Source organism: Apis dorsata, unplaced genomic scaffold (assembly GCF_000469605.1).
Source record: "Apis dorsata unplaced genomic scaffold, Apis dorsata 1.3 scaffold_227, whole genome shotgun sequence".
Lineage (NCBI taxonomy): Eukaryota > Metazoa > Arthropoda > Insecta > Hymenoptera > Apidae > Apis > Apis dorsata.
In genome coordinates, this window is record NW_006263509.1 from 354,936 (window position 1) to 365,456 (window position 10,521).

General features: G+C 25.7%; 2 protein-coding genes across 3 annotated transcripts; one reads left to right on the forward strand and one right to left on the reverse strand.

Moving 5' to 3' along the window:
• Positions 1-3,443: 3,443 nt before the first annotated feature.
• Positions 3,444-7,289, reverse strand: LOC102671945 (chromatin-remodeling complex ATPase chain Iswi). The gene has a single exon (XM_006615597.2). It carries the CDS (start codon positions 7,109-7,111, stop codon positions 4,082-4,084), a length of 3,030 nt encoding a protein of 1,009 aa, XP_006615660.1. The 5' UTR covers positions 7,112-7,289; the 3' UTR covers positions 3,444-4,081.
• Positions 7,290-7,783: 494 nt separating this feature from the next.
• LOC102672064 lies at positions 7,784-10,038 on the forward strand. Of its 2 annotated transcripts, none has more exons than XM_031510425.1 (5): positions 7,784-8,217; positions 8,448-8,706; positions 8,825-9,045; positions 9,099-9,458; positions 9,637-10,038. In XM_031510425.1, the coding sequence occupies exons 1-5, from the start codon at positions 7,962-7,964 to the stop codon at positions 9,786-9,788; spliced, it is 1,248 nt and encodes a 415-aa protein (XP_031366285.1). In that variant the 5' UTR covers positions 7,784-7,961; the 3' UTR covers positions 9,789-10,038. The 2 variants fall into 2 exon arrangements, with proteins under 2 accessions (XP_031366285.1, XP_006615661.1); XM_006615598.1 differs by having other exon boundaries at positions 9,117-9,458.
• The last annotated feature ends 483 nt before the right edge of the window (positions 10,039-10,521 follow it).

Sequence of the window (10,521 nt, forward strand, 5' to 3'; positions counted from 1 at the left end):
CCCTAATGAGACATCGCCATTGCTATTATTATTATTGATATTAATATCATTAATAATATTAATATTAATAATAATAATAATAATAATAATAATAATAATAATTATATATCACAGTTTAAGTACCTGTTAATGTATAATTAATTTACGTGATTTATTTGAAACATTTTACTCTTCATTGAGTGTGATGGTCATTTTCTATTCTTTATTAAGTGTAATGATTAATAAATTTTTAATTCAAAAAAATTTATATAATAGCAAAATCATAAATAAATATAATGTAAATGAAAAAAGAAATTTTTTTAATATTTTGTCGTTTTTTTAATAATTTGAAAGTTATATAATTTATATAAATTTATATAATTCAAGGATTTTGTTTATTGAATAAAAAGTGACCACTGTGAACTCAATTATTAAACTTAAAACTCAATTTCTGCGATACAATGTCGAATTTTATTTTGCATTTTCAACAAATGCAAACTTTTTTTTTATTGTTAAAATAATATGCACATTTTATTTATTAAACATGTTGTGTGTCTCATATTTCCAGTGAATATCGTACTATTGTTATATTAACTATTATTATTAAGTCTACGATGTGCTGATATTTTTTGAAATAGGCTAGGCTTGTATATTTTATAATGTTAACAGTAAGATTAATTTAGTTGATTGTTCCGAAACATTACTCAAATTGAGTGAAATCTCTTTCTTTTTCTCTTTCAATCTATCTCTATCTATCTCTCTATATCACTATGTATGTAATGAAACGTACGTAAGAATTATAAAATAAGTGAAACAATATCTGTGCAAGAAAATTGGTTTCTTGCAAAAGCACTAAAATAAAATTATATATAATAAAAAAATTTAGGAATTTTTATGTGCACATTTACTCAAGAAAAATTAAAAATTTCAAATAAATAACTTCTAAGCATGCATAGTTATAATTATTGTCTATAATATAATCGAAATTCATTTAAAATTTAATACAATATTGTAAAAAGAAAAATATCCAAATTCTGTAATGGAAATGAACTGCGTATATGCTAAATTCTTTGACATCGCAGAGCAATTATAATCGAGTTGTAGATTTTAGATAATAAATTGTAGTATACGTATTAGGTACAAAAAATATATTGTATATATATTTATATATATGTATATTATACATTATATATTTATATATACATATATATACATTTATATTAAATACATAAGCGGGATAAAAAATTGTTTATCGCGCTATGTAATTTATTGGTATTACTATTGTTATTGCCATTATTGCAAACTTTAAAATGTAGACAGATATAATCATTCAAACTTTAGAATATTAATAAAGTCAAGTGATATACACTTGCAATAATATATATTAAAGAATGAGGTTTAAGAATGAATTTATAGAGACATCAAATTTTGATCGTGTATCGTAACTGCTAATTGTCAATATAAAAAATGTGTTAATCGGAAATATAAATTTATATTTTCATATTTTAATTAGGCCCATTGATACGCTATCTAATCAGTAATGCATTAAATTTTATTTATTATTTTTATCATTCATTTATTTCAAATATATAACTTTTTTATTATTTTTATTAGTTTATTAGATTATTATTATTATTAGTTATTTAGACATTTTTATCTTAATTATTATATAAATTTAATAAAAAGAAAAAGAAATATACATATGCAAATATATGTATATATAAAGTAAATTTCGTTTTTGGTATGGGTTATATCTCAAATATTATGAGAAAAATAAAATATTGTTCTATGTTTTCTTCTGTTTTTCATACGATTATCAAGTTTTACAAAATGAAAATTATAATATTTAATAATTTTTTTATTTTTTTCTTTTTTTAAAATTAAAAAAAAATATATTTTTTATTTTTAAATATATAATCTCAAATAACATGCTTTCCTATTTCGCTTAATTTTTCTTTCTTTGTATAATTTTTTTCTATTTCTAACCAAATACGAAATGTAATTTATCTAAGTTGTATGGATAATTTTATATATATTAAAATAACTTGTAGTTGGGCCAATCCTTGCCATAAGTGATTTATATGTATAACATTATAGAAAATTACATTATTATTTCTAATAATTGTAATTATTGATGAATATATTACATTTATTGTAAACTAAATGTACTCTACTGCCGATTAATCTCAGACAGAATGATATTGCTGTAACATTTCCGAAAGTATGTGTAGTAAATTAAAATAGCGATACATTAAAAAAATATTTAAAAAATAAAAAAAAAAAAAAGAAAATCAAAGTAAATTGAAAAAAAATAAAATAGGATAAGCAATTATCATAAAATGACACACTTCAATTTCTTGCAAATTTTTCTGTATATCCTTTGATGTAATTTAACAATATTTTTAATTTGTTTCTTTTTAGATTAGTGATATTAGTCATATCTTAGTATAAATGTGAAATAATATTATGTAAAATATTTGTTATCTGTTAAAATATTTAATTTGATACTTTATTTTATTAATACTAAAATAATGAGAAATTCATTCTTAAAAATCAGTATCAATTAAAACTGTTAATTGTTATATTAACTATTATTAAAATAGATTAGAATAGCCCATGATGATATTAATAACTCTTATAATCTAAAAATTAATTTAACCAGAAAAAGAAGAAAGAAATATTTAATTAATTATTCTATTTTATCTTTCAATATTTATTAAAAATTTATTTTTTATAATGTTAATATAACACAGTAATAAAAATTTAATTTTTAATTTTAAATATTTTTTTGACATTTTATTTATTAAAAGACATATTTTTCATGTTTTTTTTATAATACTTCGATGAATTTACAATATAATTTCTTAATAATGTTTTTTAAAATTATACGTAAACTATAAAATATAGTCAATAGTTTAATTACGCATTTATAAAAAAAAATGTATAACTAGTATACTGATTAAAATATTCTTAAAATTATAATTTCTCGTAATTAAAAATTTCTTTTTTATTGTAATTATGAAATTAAAAATTTTCAATAAGATACTATTGAATAAATATGAAAAATATGAAAAAATATTATTGCTAGAATGCAATAAACATTTTTCATGAAGATTAAAGTTTTCTTGCAAATACAAAACTTAGTATGATTTGATTTCGATAATTAATTTTTTGTTATCATAAAATATCCATAATAAAATGGTATTTAAAATATATGAATTTATGTAGAATTAGGATACTATGTTATTTACTCTTATTTTCTATAAAATTTAATTTAGGAATAAGTAATTTGAGTTATATTTTTCTTTTCCTTATTGCTATGAATTCTAAAATTAATAAATATAATCATATATATATAAACACAATTGAAATTTTCTTCTTATATTATTCACTATCTTCAAATATTTTTTAATTTGTTTTTTTCATATAATAAGGTAATAATTAATAATTGATCAAACACATTGAATGTTTATATGATGCGGCATATATTTTATTCGTTAAAACGAATTACAATGCCTAAAATCATAGCAAATAAATAAAATCGTTCACGTAATATTGCATTACAATTATTCGTGTAAAATTAAATCAAGGTACGTATGTGGTTTTGTGTAATACATAGATGGTGGTGTGTGTAACGTTTTCGTGATAATTAAGTATATATATATATAAAAAAAAGTCTCACTTTTCTTCATCAATGTCAAATAACTATAACTTGACTTTAACATTCATGAGGTGAATTGAAATCACTTGATACGTATAAATATAAAAAGTTATCTTGCCAAGGTTACACATGCAAAACCATTTCGAATATTGCTGTCAACCTATGTTTGTTAATATTAGATACATTGTTCTATTGTTAACTAGTTTTCTTCATGACTTTTAAAGATGATTCTTCATGATTTTTATCATTAAAAAAAAAAAGCATGTCAAATTATATTGAAATATAGATTGTAGGGAATGAAAAAGAACGAAGTTGCGGCTTTTACAGGTCCCTTTGAATTTAAAACGATGATAAATCGTTAATATCTTGAAGAAGAATGAATGATGGAAAAATTATTACAGGTCAAGTTCGTGCTCTTTAAATGAAGCGTATTTCTTCTTTTTATTTTTTCTTTTTTCGTGGTTTATCTTGTGGTGCCGGCAAATTTTCCTGTTTCCGTTTCGACGCGGGTTTTGCTCCAATACTGCCACCTTTTTTCCTCCTTTCTTGTCTCTCTCGTTCTTCCAATTCTTGATTTTCACGTTCGATCAATGTGATCAATGTATTGCATCGCCGTTGTAATTCTAAAGCTGTGCGCGATTTCACAAACCAGTCAAAACGAAATTGTGGCGCCGATCTGACTGTGGCACGAAGCTCCTCATATACGTTCTCTTTGTCAAAGCCAAGCTTGTGTAACATACACACGAGAAATCGATCTTCTTCCTCGGTATAATTTTTACCTTTATTTGTTCCATATGCTATCCTCAATTGATGAAAAGGAGCACGGTACCTTGCCATTTTGGCATCCAAAGCTTTTTTGATTCCGGCTCGTCTTTGTATTTTTGCTTCTCCTCGTTCAATTTGAGCCATTACTCTGTCTATATCTTGTAATTCATGACAACGTTCCCAAAAAACGGCTGAGTATTCCATGACTTCTTCGGGAGTTTTTCCTTCTACTTCTTTAGCTATATTTTCGATATCATCTCGACCATATTTTTCATTGGCTTTTATGAATTGATTAAAGTCTCTTTTTGTCCAATTCGTAAATCCTTGAGTTAGCAATTTCTCTTTTTCCGCAACTTCATCGTCGGTTAAAGGTTGAGCTTCGTCTATTTTACGTTGCTCTTCCTTTTGAATTCTGGCAGCATCCGATCCAAGCTCTGGATTCTTTGGAACTTTATATCCAACTGTTTGTCGAAAGTAATATATCTCCTGATCAAGTAATTCGAATAATCGTGGCGGAAAAAATTGGAAATCTTGAACAATTGGTTGTTTTGGGGGTCTAGGTGCTTTTGGAGCTTTTGGTTCTGAAACTCTAAGAGCTTCTCTGAAATATGCATCAACTGCGTAATTGGCTTTACGCTCGCGTTTCGGTGGTTCTATCCAATTTCCTATACCAAGAATTTTTTGTTTTTCGCGATAATCCTCACCTTCAAATTGATAGACAGAATCCGTGGGTGCATCTACGGTAAAGTTGCGCAAAGAAGATTCACCCAAACTTTCTAATTTCTGTTTCATCTCCTCGGTTCTAGCTTCACCTTTTTGAAGAATGGTATCTATATCTTCGTCTGTAATAGCACTGTCTTTAGATGCAAACACTTCGTTTGCGCCATGCCTGATCATGTTTAACATTTCATCTTTATTCAACGCTGTTTGTTTCGCATCCACTAATCGTCCTTGTTGAATAACTAACTTATCTAAACGTAATTTAACTTCCGCACGTTCGACTATCTTTTCTTCTACAGTATTTTCTGTGATAAACCTAAATACACGAACTTGCTTTTGTTGACCTATGCGATGAGCTCGATCCATTGCTTGTAGATCCATTTGTGGATTCCAATCAGAATCATAAATAATAACTACATCTGCCGTTGCTAAATTAATACCTAAACCACCGGCACGAGTTGATAGCATAAAAATGAATTTCTCACTTCCCGGTGCGTTGTATTCGTTAATTTGACGCTGTCTATCCTCATGTGCTGTATTACCATCTAAACGACAATATTGAAAACCTCTCCAATGACAATAATCTTCTAAAATATCTAACATTCTAGTCATTTGACTAAATATGAGAACTCGTGATTCTTGTTGTTGTAATTTTGGCAATAATTTATCCAAGATTACCATTTTACCACAATTATAAACAAGATGTTCATCAGTTGTATAAGGAGGTCCAGGTTCTGCACCATCAAATAAATATGGATGATTACAACATTTGCGTAGCTGCATTAAAATATTTTGCAATCTCATTTTTTCAATCTTCCCTGCACCATTGACTATATCTATATCTTTCATAAGTACTTTAGTATACCATTCTCTTTGCATTTTACTAAGACCAATGTATACTTTAATTTCTTTTTTAGGTTTAAGTCCTTTCTCTACTTCAGATTTCAAACGTCTTAAAAGAAATGGTCGAAGGACAGCATGTAATCTTTCAACTAAAGAATTATCACCTAAGAAACTATTAGTATTAAACCAAGAATCAAAATCATCTGAACTATTAAATACATCTGGTAATAAAAAATTGAGCAAGGACCATAGTTCATGAAGATTATTTTGTAAAGGTGTTCCTGTTAATAGAAGACGATTGGCTGTTTTAAACTCCCTTAAGATTTCTGACAATTTTGATTTTTCATTTTTTATTCTATGAGCTTCATCAATTACCATATAACGCCAATTGAACTTTTTGAACACTGATTTTTCTTTTATAACCATTTCATAAGATGTTACACAAACATCCCATTCTCCAGGCATCATAACTTCTCTAATGAAAGTATTTCGAGTCTCTGCATCTCCAATGAGACACACTGCTCTTAAACTTGGACACCATTTTTTAAATTCATTCATCCAATTTGCCAAAGTAGATTTGGGAACAATGACTATATGTGGGCCAGGAATGTTTCTAAAATGTTTCATGTATCCTAGCAGTGAAATAGTTTGAAGAGTCTTACCAAGACCCATCTCATCAGCCAAAATTCCATTGATACCATGCTCGTATAATGATATCATCCAATTCAAACCTCTTATTTGATAATCTCGTAACTCACCGGATTTGATGTAATGTGGCGAAGATTCGAAACGCGTCGTTGGCGCAACACTGGCATTACTTTCAGCCAATAATTCTTCATCTTCTTCTTGTTCTGTCTTACGGTGTCTATGATCACCGGAATCAGTTTTCGCTTGATTTTCTGGCTGTTTTCTAGGTCTGCCAGCTTTAACTTTTAATGGACTCCCAGCCTTATCTTTCTGATTATTTGTCATAAAATGGGAGAATATTTCAGTCTGTTTTAGTAAATAATCAAATCGTTTACTTCGATCAGTTTCTAGTTTTGTTTCAAAATCACCACCTCGGGACGACGTGGTTTCGGCCGAAGATCCATTTGAATTGTCTCCCGTATCTCCTGTGTCTGCATTTTCGTCCGGTTTTGACATTTTGATTGTTTTTGTGACGTACTTTTTATGTGCACAAGTAAAGTTTTAATTAATTTAACATATATTTAAATATGTGCTTGATTTAATTGAGTATTCGTGTATTAGATTCGATCTTCACCGTGCTGATCACAAACGCATAACATCAATCACCGCCATAGTGGATCGTGTTATCCCTCCAAAACTATGCTATAAATAACGCCATCTATAAGTATCTGTCGAATACGTCACGTTACGAGAGGGAATATTCAAATATATTTTAAACAAGTATTGTGTATTTTCAAACATATTTATTGAAATTATATTGATAGAAATTATATTGATAATATATACTATACTTTTTTTCACTTAATGAAAAGTTTTGAAGTAAAATTCGTATATTTGAAATGATAATTAATTCTTTTTTTAAATAATATATTTTAAAATATATATTTGTAAATATTTTTATTCATTTTTTATTTTTATATTCTTAATATTTTGCATGAAATTAAATAATATTAATGTAATTATTAAAAAAATATAATTATAAAATATAATTATAATTTGTTATATTTTTAAATTATAAAAAGAATAATAATAATATATTTATATTTTAAGATAGAATGAATATCGATGAAAGAAAAAAATATTATTTTTATCAAAAATTGATCATTTTCCATCGATATTGTTTCCTAGACGACAAATTCGCGAACAGGTAACAAACAGTATACTTGACACGGTGCACTACTGTATACTACTACGTTATCCAAGTTAATCTTAGGCTCATTTCGTACTGTAATATTTTAAGAACTTTAATTTGTTTCTTTTCAAAGTTTTTGTTCTTAATAGATCGATATTTGCTAAAATTTGAGAAATGTCTCTTGCAGAACAATCAGTTTCAGAACATGAAGTTATTGTACCACCTAATTTACCACTAATTTTAAAGGAATTTTGTAAGGCGGCTATTCGAACTCAACCGTACGATTTACTTTTATGGTCCAGTTCGTATTTTCGAGCATTGGCCGATGGAGAAGAACCACCTACGAAATTGAGATTGGAATATCCACCACCGAATACAGCTTCCGGTTTGACTTTCGGCTTCCTGAGAATTTTACTTCGACAATTTGGAGGTAATAATCATTTGAATATAAATATTATACTACATTATAGCGATATATATATTACTTTTTATCGATTATTTTCGTAATAATATTCAAAGACATTCTATGCTGTACATTACATATTTAAATAATTTTTAATAAATAGAAATAAAATATAAATGGAAATATTTTCAAATTATGCGGATATCTTTTTTTTTTTTTATTAAAATTGTATTTTCAAAATAATGTTTTTCGAACAGATTATAATAAATTTTTACCTGTGGAAACGATTTTAAGACGATGGGACTGCTTGTGTTTGGATCGTCGAGATCTAAATTTAATTTTGATGATAGGAAAATTTCGACGAAAATGCCAAGTAAAAAAATTTTTGGCAATCGCCGTTGGACTTTTAAATTCAAGTCTCTTTGAAACAATGCTTATGATTTGTGAACTGTTCACTCATGAACCTGAAGGTGGATCTGCTATGGTTCCTATTACATTTTTTTTGGAAATATATGGGTATATAATAAATTTATATAATATATAATGTTAATATTTACAATACTTAATATTATTTTATATATATTTTATTAAATAAATTAATGATTAATAATATTAATATTTATGTATTTTCTAGATATCTAGCGGGACTTCGTTGTGATGGAAGTGAAAGAGATCCTGCCGATGAAGATCCAACAGAATTTATTATATGGGATTCTGAATATTTTGGAATTCAAGAAAAAAACAAGGAAAAGTTTTTTATAGATCGTGCTTGTTCAGTTACGAGCCAAGATACTGAAGCTGATATGAATTTAGATTTGGAATTAGTATCAAGAGAAGATATCGATTCTTCAAGAAGTAAATTTATCTAATAATTATTTTTTTATATATATATTTTTCACTTAATTTAGAAAAAAAATTTTTTACAGCGGACATAACACCACAATTGAGCGACAATTATATTAATTACAAAAAAACAATTGAAGATGAAGTGAAACAAGATTTGTATAGTAAGAAACTGTTAAGAATGGAATCTGAGACTTTTGTTAATGATGCTGAATCAAGTAAAAAAATAGATTCTAATGATGAACAGAAATTAAATAAATATGAAAATGTATCTGCGAAGAACGCGACTAATAGCAGTACATCAGAAGAGAATTATAGTAAGAAACATAGTATACGAAGTACAGAAGATAGAAATATAAGCGAAAAAAGGAAAAAGAAGAAGACTTTAGATCCAAAATTATTCAAGTACTACCCCAATGTTCCTGGTGAGACAATTAAGAACCATTAATTATAATGAAATGAAATCGTTTTTTTTTAATTATAAAATGATTTGAAATAATTTATATTTTATGATTGTTTATAAATTAAATATTTTTTACACGATATAATTATATATTATTATAAATTTTTATATATACCCATTATAATTTAATTTAATATCAGGTATTGGACCTCGGCTATCAGCTGAAGAAGTAGCTAGCGTTGCAGTATGGTTGAGTGAATGCGCAAAAGTACAGGAAGGTATGGTTGGCCCGCGAAATCTTCGGCATATGAATTGTCCTCCTTTAGATAGGCAACAGACATCGGACTCGTAACAAAATGCAATATGATATAATTAATATGAATTTGCAAAAGTTTTTAAATATTAAACGTAGAGCACAAGTGAATGTAATAATTATAAACACATCTTATTTTAAAAACAACTTTACTTAAAATAAAAATTAATTTATATTTTAATTTTAATAATTATTGGATTAAAAGATATTTTAGTTTGAATGAATATATATTCATTTTTTATCAATAAATATTGAATGTTAGAAAAGTAGTTATAAGTAGAAAAATATATTATTAATTATATTTGCAATTATAGAAAAATTAACGAATAATTTTTCTAAAGATATATATAAATAATGTTTATAATAATAATAATACAAAGTAAAATACAATTTTATTTAAATTATGTTATTTACACATTTTATTTTAAAAATAAAATAAATACAAATTTTAAAATAAAATGATAATATTCATTACTTCATCGATATGTAATATACGATAAGATACAAAGTAATTCGAGAATTACTTTTTTAAAAAAAATATTTCATATAAAATTTGCATAATTTGATATTATTAATTTTAATGCATTAGTCGACGCAATTCGTTATTTTATACAAAAAAATATTAATTTATTTTCAACAAATATTAATTTTAGTTTGAATTATGTAAAGCTTATTATATGAAAGTTAAAAGAAAAGAGCAAAGTATAATATATATATAGTATTTTTTTGTTTATATTTTATATGTATATATATATATATATATATATATATA

What these genes read in the sequence shown, in the direction of transcription:
- LOC102671945 (XM_006615597.2), bottom strand. Translation starts at nt 7,111, where the DNA reads ATGTCAAAACCGGACGAAAATGCAGACACAGGAGATACGGGAGACAAT.
- LOC102672064 (XM_031510425.1), top strand. Translation starts at nt 7,962, where the DNA reads ATGTCTCTTGCAGAACAATCAGTTTCAGAACATGAAGTTATTGTACCA. An exon ending in TTTACTTCGACAATTTGGAG is followed by an intron (nt 8,218 to 8,447) that starts GTAATAATCATT and finishes TTTTTCGAACAG; the next exon opens with ATTATAATAAATTTTTACCT. An exon ending in TTTTTTTTGGAAATATATGG is followed by an intron (nt 8,707 to 8,824) that starts GTATATAATAAA and finishes TGTATTTTCTAG; the next exon opens with ATATCTAGCGGGACTTCGTT.